At 49.2% G+C, this 15,519-nt stretch overlaps 2 protein-coding genes across 2 annotated transcripts in view; one reads left to right on the top strand and one right to left on the bottom strand.

Moving 5' to 3' along the window:
• Window positions 1-2,514, top strand: part of LOC131397027 (MHC class I-like protein MILL1) — a 42,000-nt gene extending 39,486 nt beyond the window's left edge. The window contains exon 5 of the mRNA XM_058529647.1: window positions 2,393-2,514. Coding sequence (XP_058385630.1) covers window positions 2,393-2,496 — 104 coding nt within the window. The 3' untranslated portion in view covers window positions 2,497-2,514. The remainder of the gene's footprint in view (window positions 1-2,392) is intronic.
• Window positions 1-15,519, bottom strand: part of LOC131397030 (MHC class I-like protein MILL1) — a 303,101-nt gene that overhangs the window by 279,370 nt on the left and 8,212 nt on the right. The gene's annotated exons all lie outside the window — the stretch shown is intronic.

Genomic DNA, 15,519 nt, shown 5'->3' with positions numbered 1-15,519 from the left:
CTGATTCAAGTAACTCAAGAGGCAGTCTTAGAAACCTTGAACTTGGCAGGGCGAATCACCCACGTGTCCTCCTCCCTCAGGAACCCACACTCTCCGCTACGACCTCATGGCCCTGTCCCTGGACAGGCCTGGGAAGCCCCAGTTCCTGGCCCTGGGGTACTTTGATGATGAGCTTTTCTTGTGGTATGATGGCGAGAGCCACAAGGCAGAGCCCCGGGGTCTAGGGATCCAAACGGACTTAGGAGCTGAGACCTGGGAGAGAGAGACCAAGGACCTAAAGGAGAAGGAGCGGCACCTCAGACAGATGCTGACAGAGGTCATGGGCCAGCAGGGCCAGGGCCGGGGTCAGTGGGGGCAGAGCCAGGGGCACGTGGGTCCGAGTCTGGTCCCTGCTCTGTTTATCCTGCAGCTGGGGGAGGGGAGGGCCCAGCAAGGCTGGAATTGCACAGAGAGGTGAGGCCCCACTGAGACTGCACCAGGTCCCTCACATTTGGGTGGAGGAGATGACATACCCCTCTGGGCGGGAGTCCTGTTGGGTGTAGAGGTTCTGGGACAGTGAGGTGACAGGTCACTGCCTGGGGTGAGCCAGGCTTTCACTCCCTCCAGGCCACATTGGGCTGTGAGCTCCAGGGAGACAGCACCAGAGGCTTCTGGCACTTGGGCTACAAAGGGCAGGACTTCCTCACCTTCGACTCACCGTCCCTCACTTGGACGTTGGCTCTGCCCTCAGCCCAGCACATCAAGAAGCTCTGGGAGACCCAAGGCCCCAGGGCTGATCTGGTTAAGACTTTCCTGCATGTGACTTGTCCTTCCCAACTCTGGAGATATTTGGCCTCCTGGAGGGGCCTCCTGGAGAATACAGGTACTGACCTGGGCAGGAGGGTCCACCCACTGAGTCTACCCCTGGTTCCTACAAGGAAGAGAACTTTCCTCTTGTTCTCTGAGTGGCTGTCCTGCCCTGGCCTTAGGCTAGGTGCTGAGTTCTGACTGAATTGTTGGAGAAGCACACCCATGTGGGTGGGTGAGGGGTCTCCTCTGGACACATTGCTGGTCAATCAGCTGGAGAAGTGGAGGGCCCTCAAATGTGGGCCCAGATCTCAGACCTCAAGCCCCAGGCAGGCAGGAGAGGGAAACCGGTTCTCTCCAAAACCCTCATTCTCTGGGATGTTGACTTGACGGGGAGAGATATCTAGGTTTGAACTCCTTGGCGGAGGCCCTAGGATGTAGCCAACCTGGTTGGAAGCCAAGATGGAGCAAAATATTCCAGCTCTGGAGCAAGGGTCACATGTTCAAAGGCAAACCACCCAGAATCATATTACCAGGGTCATTCCCCTTCTGTTCTGCTTTCACTTTTAGAAAAGTCCACTTTAAATATTCCTCCTCATCTAAGTCTTGTGACATAAAATGAAAAGAAAGAGTGGATACTGGTGTGTGTCTGTGTTTTGTGGAGGCGGGAAGGTGGATGAAAATACCTATAATCAACCAGAGGTCATCAGAGGAAAGTGAGGCCCAGGATGAAAGAATCAGGCTGCAGGGCCAGCTGGCCATCCTTGTGGACAGTCCCTCCATCACCCCCTGGAGCATGTGGAGCTGATTCTGTTGGGGAGGAAGGAGGTACATCACCGAGGCCGGATTCTCACTCCCTGTAGAGCAGAGCAGCCCCTCTGTCCCATCAGTGCCTGAAAATTCTTCAGAACTGTGTGCTGAGCATCCTCAGGTGGATCCGCTGGCCCCTGAGAGCAGGGAGTTCGTCTCCTCTCAGGCTTTCCAGTTGGGTGAGGGCTTGACACCCTTGGAGGGTCCTGGGGCTGTTGGAGCAGTGTGGGGGCCTCCCGCAGTCCTCTCTCCACTGGGGACATAGCCCCCCTGGAGGGGTGGCTGGGGGCGAATGTGCACGGGTCATTTCTAAGGGCTGGCTGGTTCCTGCTCTTGGTTTCCCTGCAGTGGAAGTGGGAGTGTCTTGGCCTCGCTGAACTCTGCTTTGTCTCCCCCCAGATCCCCCGTCAGTGACTGTGACCCGCAATAAGAACCTGCTGGGCCAGGTTATCCTGAGGTGCTGGTCTTTTAGCTTCTACCCTCGGGGTGCCACCCTAACCTGGCTTCGAGATGGGGAGCCCATGAACCACAGCTCCTTTGGGTCTGGGGCCATCCTGCCCAGTGGGGACGGGACCTACCAGACCTGGGTGGCCACTCGGATCCTCCCTGGAGAGGAGCAGAGGTTCGCCTGCCACGTGGGACACTGCGGGCTGAACACCACGGTCCCTACAGCCTCTGGTGAGGAACTAGGGGAGCCCTCGGGGTCCAGGGAGCTGGAGGCAGAGTTGGTATAGGATCCTCATGTGAAGAAGGGCCCACTGGGTATAATTGAAGCTCATTTCATGGTGACCTCCAGGAACTCAAGGTCAGAGGGCTTCCTGTGCAGCTGCTCTTGCTGCGGCTCCTCTCGCTGCGTCCACTGTCGCTGCTGTGCTGTATTTGGTGGTGGTAGAAGCCTAGACGAGGAAGCACACAGAGGATGCGAGAGCCCAGTTGAGAAGCACACGGGACAGTGAGGAGGACGGATCTGATTCTTCCCTTGGTGTTGAGTGGAGACAGCTCTCTTCCTGTTAAAAACAAGGTAGCAGTCCCCAAACAGCTGCTTATGCTAAGCACCACGTTGTCACCAAGGCAAGACTTCACTCAGTGACAGTTTTAGTTCTCCCATACATGGAATCTTAAACCCCTCAACCAGGAATCTGCTCAGCACTAGTCAGGTCATCTGTCTGATAGGCCCCTGCCATCCCCTAAAGGAAGGTGAGCTTGTAATAACCAAGCTGCCTTTTTGCCTAACATAACTTCCCTGTTCCTGCTCCCTTCTGCCTAAAAGTCCCTTGCCTTGTACAGCTCTTCGGAGCTCCTTTCTATCTGTTAGACTGGATTCTGCCCACTTCATGGATCGTTGAATGAAGCCAGTAAGATCTTTAACATTTATTCAGTTGGATTTTGTTTTTTAACATTTCTTACCCAGGAACAGGAGAAGAATAGACAGCCCATTTCTCACTTACAGGATGAGGGGGCCAGGTGTGTTTTATCAAAACTGGCTAAAAAGAAATATATATATATATATATATATATATATATATATATATATATATATATATATATATATATATATATATAAAGTCCCAACTATTTATCCTGCCTTTCAAATTCACATAAGCCCTGGACCTCAGGATATTCACTTAGGTGAGAAAAAGAAGTGCTTTTTGGGTAGAATAGTCCAAACAATAAAGATAGAAAAACAAAGGCAGAATTACATTACTACCACTTGGTGAGCCTAATGAATGAATGGATCTCAGCAGTAACCATCAAAGGCTGCCACATGGCCACTGGGGAGACAGCTGGATGTTGTGTGCCTCATGGAGGAAGTACACAGTGCTACCCCTGATGGCCCTCCATCATCGATTTACTGTGAAGAGAAGGAAATTGACTGGGAACAGATAATCAAGTTCAACCACAAGGTGGACAGATCTTTAGCAAAGGCACCGTCTTTGTGGAAAACTACAGGAGAAACCACCTTGTTCCTTCACCAAATAAACTGTCAGGAAACACAAACAAAAACGATGGAGAGGGAATCGACATGAAGCTGGGCACCTGTGGGTTACTGTAAATATTCAGTATGATTAACTTTCCACCTTGTTATGAAAAGAAGTCAATCTTGTCAATTTGCTGTTTTCTTGTTTAACCTGAGGGGTGACTCAAGAGTCACAAGGATTTATGAGGTTGTTTTACAGAAGAAGGAGAATGCCTTCAAGGAAGTTATGCTCACTGGATAACCAGCCCCCAGATGCCCAGAAGTCAGATTGACCAAGGGCTTATTGGGAGTGAAACATGGATTCCCCTTTGTTTCTCTGAAACTCCTCCTGCCAAGCCCCTTAGCTCTAAAAAAGCCCCTGCTTTCTTCTCTTGTTCAGGTGAATTTGAGAGAACCTGTCCTCCCCGCCTTCTCATTTTGGCCAATTCAAATAAACCTTTCTCCATCTCCAAGCACCAGTGTCTCAGTGATTGGCTTACTGCACATCAGGCACACGAATGTGAGATTAAGAAGTTTGGTATCAGATAGACTGAAAGGTGTTTAATAGACATGTCAACTGATTGAATGTCTGGATTTAATTTGGGTTTTTTGTTTGTTTTTTGTTTTTTTCTTTTTCCTTTTTTTGCTTTTATTGAGATATAATTGACCAAGAGCATTGTATAAGTTTAAGGTGTACAGCCTAATGATTCTACTTAGATATATCATGAAATGATTACCACAGTAAGCTTGGTTAACATCCATAATCTCATATAGATACCAAAAAAAGGAAAACATTTTTTTCCTCATGATGAGAACTCTTTGGATCTACTTAATCTCTTACCAACCTTCAAATACCCCATCCAGCATGTTCACTGTAGTCATCCTGTTGTACGTTACACCCCCAGGACTTATCTATCTTATAACTGGAATTGACCACCTCCATCCAATTCCCACACACCCCTGTCTGGACCTAATGTGGATATTGATTCCAAAGAATACAGTGCTAAGGAGAGAGGCTGTAGGATAAACAAGCCCTGTTGGTACTCAATTGGGACTTGCAGCCTCCAGAACTGTAAGGAAATAAATTTCTGTTGTTTAAGCCACCCAGCTTGTGGTATTGTGTTATGGCTTCCCTACCAACCTTATACAAATGGGAAAATGGAAAAGAGAAAGGGGAACCACGAACAGGGCTGGGGGCAGGAGGCTGGGCCCAGCACTGCAGACTGAGGGAGACGACAGTGTCTCATGTGGAATGGGGCTGGCTTGAGACTCGGCAAAATACCACAGGACATGGAGTCCCTCAGCCCCCAGGAGACCTGTGGGACCCCTCTAAGGGCAGAGTCCTGGGGAAGAGCAGGCTTTGCAGAGAGGCCTCTCATCTGGATCCCATAGGAGTGAGTGACCTCCTCATGCCTCAATTTCCACCTCTATAAAACAGGGATCATGGGGCCAGCCCAGTGGCATGGTGGTTGAGTTCACGTGCTCTGCTTTGGCAGCCCGGGGTTCATGGATTTGGATTACCCAGTGCAGACCTACACCCCGCTCGTCAAGCCATGCTATGGCGGTGTCCCACATACAAAATAGAGGAAGATTGGCACAGATGTTAGCTCAGGGCCAATCTTCCTCAAAAAAAAAAAAAAGATCATGTAGTACCTACCTCACAGGGCTGATGTGAGAATTAAAGGATTCAAGGTGAATGGGCTTTGAACAGCACTTAGTACATAATTGCTCCCTAAATGTATGTGATACGTCTCCACTCCCTTGAGAGGGTGGAGGATGACAGGCAGCTCAGAATTTAGGAAGACCGTCACCTGAAAACTGACCAGAGACGAGACCCTCCCACAATCGTCAGGTGCAAAGGCACTGTCACGGTTGGAAGCCACATTGACACAGACCACAATGGAGCCCCTGGTGTATGCCAGGCCTTGACGCCAGCCTGGGGAAGGAGCAGTGGGCTGAAGAGACGTTGATAATAACACCTGGAAGGTGTCTCAGTTACCTCCTGCTGTGTAACAAACCACCCCATACTTAGTGCTAACAAACAACCACTTTGTCGTTTCCCAGTGAGTCACAGACAAATGGTTAGTGAACTCGGGAATGGAGAAGGCTTTGGGCCAGGGCTCATGGGCTCGTTAGCTAAGAGCCACTGACTTACAGTCAAGTCTTCCAAAGAAAACAGTTCAGCTCTTACAACCTCCATCCCAGGCATTTCCTGGGGAGGCTGCAGGTGGGCTGGGCCCCAGGGGTGATTGTCTCTGCCAAAAAGCGGTGTGAGGTCAGGGTGCAAGAGGTAAGCATGTTCCTCAGGGCAGGGTTGGGGTTGGCAGCTCTGAGGTGGGAGGATCCTGGTCTCTCAGGGCAGCTAAGTCAGGGCTGGGGCAGGAAAGAGGAGGGAGATTAGGACAGGATGGGCGTCTAGGAGGCTGTGCTGGTGGGAGAGCAGCGGGGGCCAGGCCAGGTTCTCAGAGCCACTAATATGATAGCAATGAAGCTTTGCAGTCAACAGTCCTGAGTTCAAATCCTGTCCCTGCACCTTCCTCGAGGCTCCAAGAAGCCATTTGCAAGTACTACCTTCCATCTCCGTGTGATAAAGAGGAAGACTCCATTTTTGATGCTAGACACTGACAGCTTCAGTCCCTCACCACCCATTTCTGCTGGACATGGGCAGACCTGTAAGAGAGCCCACACGCTCCCTCCCTTAGAAAATTTGTTCTTGTTTAGATGGCAATGCTCTCCCAAATGGATCTAAAGATTCAACGTTATCCTTACAAAAACCCAACCCCTCTTCTTGCAGAAATTGACTACCAGAACATAAAATTCATGATAAGCTAGGGGCCCGGAATAGCCAACACAATCGTGACAAAGAAGGAAATACTCAGAGGACTCGCACCTCCTGGTTTCCAAACTCATGACTAAACTACTGTGGGAGATCAAAACTGGCCACCCTGAAATATATCTCTTTACCTTGATTATTTTCTCTTATGGACATTTGACCTCCCCCACTAACTGCCTAAAGGAATTTAACTCTGGGTATGGACAGACTGGCAGGGTCCTCACTAAGCCCATTATTGTCAACGTTCTGTTTACCAAACATTTACATTTGTAAAGATATCTCCCACTCTGTACTGGGAAGAGAGGAGATGACCTTATCTATGGACACTCTTATCAGTACAGAAGGAGTGGACTTAAATCTGCGTACCCTTGATTACTGTGCTTTCCGGTAATCCCCCATAGCTGCCCCCACCCCACACCCCCAACATCCTCCTTTGTCTTTAGCTGAAGATAGGATTTAAGATGAGAATCTCTGCCATTTGTTAAGAAACTCAGTTTCCCTGGTTTCTCCCATGTATACATGTTATTAAACTTGGTATTATTTTCTCCTGATAACCTGTTTTTTAATTATTTGGTCAGCCTTAAGAACCTGAAAGGAAAGGGCAGAGGGGGATTCTCCCTCTTCCCCAACACTGCAATAATCAGGACAGTGTGGCACTGGCATAAGGGTAGACATACATTTCCATGGAATATAATTGAGACTCCAAGAATAAACTCTTACTTTTATGGTTAATTGATTCCAGGGAGCCATGACAAGTCAACAGAGGAAAGAATAGTGTTTTCTACAACTGGATATCCACATGCAAAACAACGAGGCGGACTTTTACCTCACATCATGTTAAAAATTAACCCAAAATAGATCAAAGAAATAAAGGTAAGAGCTAAAACTATAAAACTCATAGAAGAACCATGGGATTAAATCTTCATGACCTGGAGATAGGCAGTGGTTCGTTAGAACACACCAAAACCACAGAGCAATAGATAAATTGAACTTCATTAAAATTAAAAACTTTGTACTTCAAAGAACACCATCAAGAGAGTGAAAAGTCATCAAAGTGAAAGAAAATATTTGCAAATCCTATACTTGATGAGGGAACTGCATTTGGAATATAATAAAAACTCTTACTGGGACTGGCCTTGTGGCCAAGTGGATAAAGTCCATGCACTTTGCTTCAGTGGCCCAGGTTTGCATGTTTGGGTCCCGGGCACGGACCTACTCCACTCATCAGCCATGCTGTGGTGGCGTCTCACATATAAAACAGAGGAAGACTGGCACAGATGTTAATTCAACGTGAATCTTCCTCATCAAAAACAAAACAACACAAAAACTCTTACGAGTCAACAATAAAAAACCAAATAACCAATTAAAAAATGGATAAGGGATTTAAAGACATTTCTCCAAAGATAATGTACACAAAGCCAAAAAATCCATGACCAGATAATCAACATTTAGTCATTAGGGAAATGCAAATAAAATCTATAATGAAATACCTCTCCACACACACTTGTACAAGAATACTCAGCAGAATTATTCATAAAACCGCAAATGGGAAACAACCCAAATGTCTATCAACTGGTGAACGGGTGTTGTGTGGGTCTCAGCCTGTTGATAGTGATGCTGCAGGGCAGGAATGCCTGACACACTCGCCTGGGTCCGTATTACTTGTGGTGAGTCCCACAGACATTTCCGCAGCCAGAGCCAATGCTGTGGCTGGACCAACCTTGTGGTTCTTATTACGATCACAGGATGCACCTCAGTGACACCTTCAGGGAACTTTGAGGAACAAGATTTTTAATTCAGAGATCCTAGAGGGTACCAGTCACCCTACTTAGGCCAGATTCAGGCTAAGTGTTAAAGAGGAGAAAGAATGAGAAGGGAGGATTGAGTCTGAGTGTCTCCTGTCCCCAAATACCCACTCCACGTCCCAGATCTAAGTCCACACCAGGCCCCTCTCCCCAGGCTCATCCAGGAAGCAGAATCCAGCAGTCATCTGGTCATCGAGTCCTCTGTCAGTCGACACTGAAGAGAGAGACAGAGAGAGAGAGTGAGCAAGAGAGAGGTGGACAGAGATGGAGGGACGCACAGAACATGGCAGAGGAGTGGAAAAGAGAGACACAGAAGGGCCGCAAAGAGGCTGAGAGAAATAAACACAAAGGGAGAGAGAATCCGGGAGAGAAAAAGGCGAGGTAGATGGAGTGGAGCAGGTGACAGGGCCAGGGGGCGGCATTAGGGACAGAACAGGCATCCAGACCCTCCCGCTCCCCTGCAGCCCCCAATCCCATGGAGGGGACAGGACCTCACCTGCGACAAACCCTGTCATCCAAGGACGGAGACCAGGAAAAACTCTGGCCTTTCATCTTCACCAGGAAGGACTCTTGGGGTCTGAGTGACCGGGGGCAGCACTGCTTGAAGCAGACCCCGAAGGTGCAGTTGCCACACTTCCGGGTCCTGCCCAAGGGCACCACAGCGTCGTCACAGCAACAGTGCTGCAGGGGGTCGTGGAACTTGTCCCCACAGGTCACGTGCGGCTGGCACAGCATCAGGTGAGCTCCGTGGGGGACACTGGCAGAGACGGAGCTGGTGTGACCAGGCAGCAGGGCAGGGGCTCCCAGCCTGGGGCCCTCTGGGAGCCGCACCCCACCCCTGAGTGTCCCTCCTGGGCTCAATTGGGGCTCTGTGTGAGCAGAGGATGCAGAGAGCTGTGGGAGAGCAGAGGGATGAGGTGGGGCTGTCGGGGGAGCCAGGGGTCCACGTCTGAGAGCCCAGCTTTGGGCAGGGGATGGTCTGAGGGGGTGTCTGTCCTGTATGAGGCACAGGGAAAGGCTAGGAGCAGTTTAGGGTGGGATCCAGTCACCTGTGTTTGGGTGTCTTGTGGACACCTGGGCCTGTGGAAGGTGAGGGGAATTGGGCTTGGATCCTCCTTACCCAGGATGCAGCATCGGGGAGCTATGGCTCTGGGGCGGCTGCACTGGAGTGGAGAGGGGATCAGCGGATCTCAGCAGGTGCTTTTACTCCTACTGTAAAGCTGGTGATGTCATCAGATCCCCTGCCTGGCCTGCAGAGACACGCTGGGCCCTGGGGCAGGAGCAGGTGCCCCGACATCAACCTCTCCCGCAAATGCCTCCCTCTCATGCCCAGCGCGATGCCTCATTCCCTCTCTCCTGGAATCCTAACCCCTCACATCCTCCCAGGGGGCCTGTCAGCTCCCTACCTCACACCCCAGCCCAGGGCTCACTACACCGCGGCTCACGGCATTGAAGTGAAAGAGACTAGGTTTTTTTCTTGTGTGTGTGTGAGGATGATCAGCCCTGAGCTAACATCCGTGCCAAACCTCCTCTTTTTGCTGAGGAAGATCGGCCTTGAGCTAACATCTATTGCCATTCTTCCTCCTTTTTTTCTTTTCCCCCGTTTTCTCCCCAAAGCCCCAGTAGATAGTAGTATATCATTGTTGCACATCCTGCTAGTTGCTGTACGTGGGACGCCGCCTCATCATGGCGGGACAAGCGGTGCGTTGGTGCGCACCCGGGATCCGAACCCAGGCCGCCAGTAGCGAAATGCACACACTTAACCGCTAAGCCACAGGTCCAGCTCCGAAAGAGACTAGTTTTTACACAATGGAAAATTCCAGGTTGAACGAGATTGGGGAACAGGGGAATGTGTGGAGAGGACGCTGAGGTGGCTCCTGAATGAACAGGAAAAAGGCCCTGGAGGACCCCTGGGACCCACAGCCCCCAGGGCGCTCTCCCCACCTCCTTCTCTGTCTCTCCACTAATGGTCATTTCCTCAGGAGCACTGTCCACATAGCACCTCGTGTGCCCCAGGCTTTGTGTCAGACAAGGGGGAAGGGCGGGGAGCAGGACATTCAGAAGTCACAATTTTCACTGAGTTCATGAGAGAGAGAGAGAATGGTAAGATAATCCATTTGAGTTTGGTTGTTGGGGTCAAGGTCATTGTCAATATTACTCGTCTGTGAAGTTCTGCAGGAGAAATTCCACCACCATCAGTAGATTCTCAAAGGCTTTGCTCCTTAAGGTGCCTCTTCAGCGGGAGATGGATGGAATGTCCCCTGAGAAGAGCCGTCTTGGGGTCAGGATGTGAAGATAGAGAGTAAAGGATCCCCTTCCCTGAGGGACACTGTGGGGTCAATACTGTGGGTCCAGATCACCCCCTGCAGTGAGGATGGGGAGGACCGTCCCCCAGCTCCTGCAGGACTCCATTCCTCTGGGCCACAGAGACCACCCCGGCATGGACAAGTTTCTCTCCAGGGCCTGGGAAGGGTGACCTGTCCCTCATGTGGGCAGCCGTGTTTCTCTACCCGCCTCCCTGCGTTTGGAAAGATCCTGCCTTCTGCGTCTCTGCTCCCCTGAGGGAGCCTCCACACTCGCTCCCCAGACTCCCCTCCACCTGGAGCCCAGGCCCAGACTCAGCTCCTCCATGACATGCCCCCGTTCTAGACAGAAACCAGGGTGAGGACCCAGTGAAAGAGGAACGGAGCGTGTCCTTCACTGTGAGGGGGGAACCGCATCAGTGTCCAGACCCAGCAGAAGTGGGGGATTCAAGAAAACATCCAGGTCAGCTCCAGGGATGTTTTCGGTGCAAGCTCTGGTCTCTCCTGGTTGGTGACAGATGTGTTATCACAGCCCAACACTGGCGGTGGTGTGGGGGTGGGCACTGGTGCCCACACACCGTTTCCCAGAGTGAATCTGGGGAGGTGACTTTGCCTCTCTAAGCCTCAGTTAACTTGCCTGTAAAATGGAGACAACCTGGCCCAGCTTACCCATTGTCTTTGGTCTAAGAGAGATGACACAAGGAAGGGCCTGGCAATAAATAGTAGCTGAAAATGAGCTGTGTGCCCAGCCCTGTGCCAGGTGACCCTGAGGACACAGTGATGACCCAGTAGGAGCTCCTGTCCCATCGTTGAGGTTCACAGACTGTCCTCAGACCATGACGGCTCAGAGACGTCAGGTTTAGGCTCAGAAATCCCAGCAATTATCAAGGGGTCCTCATGTTCATGCACTGAATAAGGTGTGGGATGACATATCCAACCTCTAGAAAGATTACTTGCCTTTGCCAACATCTGAGAAATTCTAATAATCCAATTGTCTTTCCAGGCTCGGGAGTCAAAGTCAACAAGGAAGCATAATAGCCAGTTACACAGGTCCGCAGCCCTCCCGGGTGGGGCAGGGCCCTTGCCGGGGAGCACCCCCGCTGTGGGCATATTCTGGACCCAGCACAATCGAGACGAGTGGCATAATATCTGACTTTGCCTGCTACTAAAATATTGGCGAGTACCCCCAGAAAAGCTGGTTCACGAAGAAATTAAAACCGGCTCTTAAAGGGCCCATGCGCAAACTCACCCGTTTCAGAAAGCAACCTAAAATCACCAGAAAGAAAGGTGCACAGCCCTTTGATGAAAAGAGACTCACCTGATAGGCTCTGAGTGCATCGCAGTGAGAGGTGAGACCTCTCCAGGGACTGGGACATTGGCAGCGGCCGTTGTTGTGGCCTGGTGTGGGCATGCTGACACAGAGTTCTCCCTGGGGCCTGCTAGCCCAGGGCCTACCCCACCCACTAGAACACCGATTTAATCCAGCTCAGCCAAGGCAGGCAACGCGCCCTAGGGACTGGCCCCACCCAACAACAAGCCCTCAGGCAACTTGTGGGCCTGCATAGATTGGTGACTGGATTCTCTGCAGTCTGGCAACTGAGCCCACTTCAGTGGGTCAGGGTGTGCACAAGGAGCGGGTGAAGAGTGTGGGGCAGTGGTGGAGTGTGTGGGACTCCCGCAGTGGAGAGACTGGGTCCACTTCAGGAGGTCGGGGCATGCACACGGGGCAGGACTGTGTTGACTGTGTGTGGACCCAGGGGTGGCAGGGCTTGTCAGCTGCAGAAGACTTGTGCTTCTCAAAGACCCACATAGGGGGTTTGCCCAACCTCCCAAAGCCTTAAACAATTGGGTGCTCCCGTGCCTGAGGCCAGCCGCACCCAGCTGCAATCCTCAGAGAGCTGACAAGAGACCTAAAGACTGGAGGCTTATAGCAATTGTAAGCCCCCGAGCCTAACAACCTGCCATGCTGGGGGCCTACTCACTTAAAAGAAATACTGAAACACAAAGGTGGTATTAGAACTTGCAACCAACTGTGCTGGGGCTGCCCACACCTGATAAAGAGACTGAAGGGCCCACAACAACTACAAGCAGCGGAGCATTACAACAGCTGGCCAGGAGCATAACTCAGCCTCCCTGGGCACCTACAGGGAGAGCAAACAGGCCACAACAGAAGGACACACGTAGCCCACATAGGGGTCACTCCTGGAACATTGAGAACTGAGGGAAGCACACTGCAGGCCTCCTAAGGCATCACTTATATAAGGTCACCTATCCAAGAGCAGGAGACATAGCTGACCTACCTAATACATAGACACAGGGAAAGAGGCAAAACGAGGAGGCAAAGGAATACATTCCAAGTAAGGGAACAGGACAAAACACCAGAAAAGGAACTAAATTGTGAATTCACAACTAAAAAGTTGCAGGATACAAAATCAACATACAAAAATCAGTTGCATTTCTGTACACTAACAACAAAGTAGCAGAAAGAGAATTTAAGAAAACAAGCCCAGGGCCAGCCCGGTGGTGCAAGCGGTTAAGTGTGTGAGCACTGCAGTGGCAACCTGGGGTTCGCCAGTTGGGATCCCGGGCGCACAGCGATGCACCGCTGGCAAGCTATGCTGTGTCGACGCCCCATATAAAGTGGAGGAAGATGGGCATGGATGTTAGCCCAGGGCGAGTCTTCCTCAGCAAAAAAAAAAAAGAGGAGGATTGGCAGATATTAGCACCGGGCTGATCTACTCACACACACACACACACACACACACAAAGAATACAATCCCATTTACAATTGCAACAAAAACAATAAAATACCTAGGAATAAACTTAACCAAAGAGGTGAAGATCTGTACACCAAAAACTATAAAACATTGCTGAAAGAAATTGAAGACATAAAGAAATGGAAAGATATTCCGTGCTCTTGGATTGGAAGAATTAACATAGTTAAGATGTCCATACTTCCTAAAGCAATCTATAGATTCAATGCAATCCCTATCAAAGTTCCAAGACATTTTTCACAGAAATAGAACCAAGAATGCTAAAATTTATATGGAACAACAAAAGACCCCGAATAGCTAAAGGAATCCTGAGAAAAAAGAACAAAGCTGGAGGTATCACACTCCCCGACTTCAAAACATACTACAAAACTATAGTAACCAAAACAGCATGGTACTGGCATAAAAACAGACACACAGATCAATGGAATAGAATTGAAAGCCCAGAAATAAACCCAAACATCTATGGACAGCTAATCTTCGACAAAGGAGCCAAGAACATACAATGGAGAAAAGAAAGTCTCTTCAACAAATGGTGTTGGGAAAACTGGACAGCCACATGCAAAAAAATGAAGTAGACCCTTACCTTACACCATACACAAAAATTCACTCAAAATGGATTAAAGACTTGAATGTAAGACCTGAAACTATGAAACTTCTAGAAGAAAACATAGGCAGTACGCCCTTTGACATCGGTCTTAGCAGCATATTTTCAAGCACCATGTCTGACCGGGCAAGAGAAACAGCAGAAAAAATAAACAAATGGGACTACATCAAACTAAAAACCTTCTGCACAGCAAAGGAAACCATCAACAAAATGAAAAGACAACCTAACAACTGCGAGAAGATATTTGCCAACCATACATCTGATAAGGGCTTAATCTCCAAAATATATAAAGAACTGATGCATCTCAACAACAAAAACACTAACAACCCAGTTAAAAAATGGGCAAAAGACCTGAACAGACATTTCTCTAAAGAAGATATACAGATAGCCAACAGGCACATGAAAAGATGCTCAACATCATTAACCATCAGGGAAATGCAAATCAAAACTACAATGAAATATCACCTCACGCCCGTCAGAATGGCTATAATTAAAAAGACCGGAGACAACATATGTTGGAGAGGATGTGGAGAGAAGGGAACTCTCATACACTGCTGGTGGGAGTGCAAACTGGTGCAGCCACTATGGAAAACAGTATGGAGATTCCTCAAAAAACTAAGGATAGAACTACCATATGATCTAGCTATTCCATTGCTGTCTATTTATCCAAAGAACTTGAAAACACCAATGTATAAAGATACACGCACCCTGTGTTCATTGCAGCGTTATTCACAATAGCCAAGACTTGGAAGCAACCTAAGTGACCATCAAGGGACAAATGGATAAAGAAGATGTTGTATATATACACAACCGAATACTACTCAGTCATAAGAAACGAAGAAATCCAGCCATTTTGTGACAACATGGATGGACATTGAGGGTATTATGCAAAGTGAAATAAGTCAGAGGGAGAAGGTCAAATACCGTATGATTTCCTTCATTAAGTAGTAGATAATAACAAGAACAAACAAACACATAGAGACAGAGATTGGTTTGGTGGTTACCAGAGGGGAAGGGGGGAGGGAGGAGGGTGAAAGGGATAATTCGGCACCTGTGGGGTGATGGGTTGTAATTAGTATTTTGGTAGTGAACATGATGTAATCTATGCAGAAAGAGAAGTATAATGATGTACACCTGAAATTTATACAATGATCTAAACCAATGTTACTGCAATCAACAAAATAAAATAAAAGAATATCATCTTCTTCCTTTTTCATGGCCTTGTAGCTAAAGTTACCCAAATTTGGAGAATGTAACCCAGGGGGCTAGAGGTGGGGATCAATTTAGTGTTCCCCATAGCTGACTTACACACAAGACAAATGCACCAACACAAAAATAAAATCTGACTCCAGACAAATGCAAAACCAAAAGTAGACCCAAGTCCAATGCATTTCTCCACTCCAAGTAAGCATTTCGCTGAGCGTGCCTGACACCAGCGGGAAGGAGAGAGCAGCCGGGGAAGGCCCCTGGGCAAAGAAGCCCGGGCAGCTACAGGGGACCACTGATCGCTCGAACTCTCGCTGGGGCCAGCCATCCACGGGCACAAGGCTCCAAGCTGTCTCTCCAAAATTGATACTGAACCTCTTAATTTCAACTTTGTGTGCGTGATGTGCAATAAGCCAATCACATCAGTGCTTGGAGATGGAG

The sequence above is a fragment of the Diceros bicornis genome, chromosome 34 (genome assembly GCF_020826845.1).
Source record: "Diceros bicornis minor isolate mBicDic1 chromosome 34, mDicBic1.mat.cur, whole genome shotgun sequence".
NCBI classification, from domain to species: Eukaryota; Metazoa; Chordata; class Mammalia; order Perissodactyla; family Rhinocerotidae; genus Diceros; species Diceros bicornis.
Note: the sequence above shows the minus strand (reverse complement) of the source record. Positions and strands in the feature narration are given on the sequence as shown.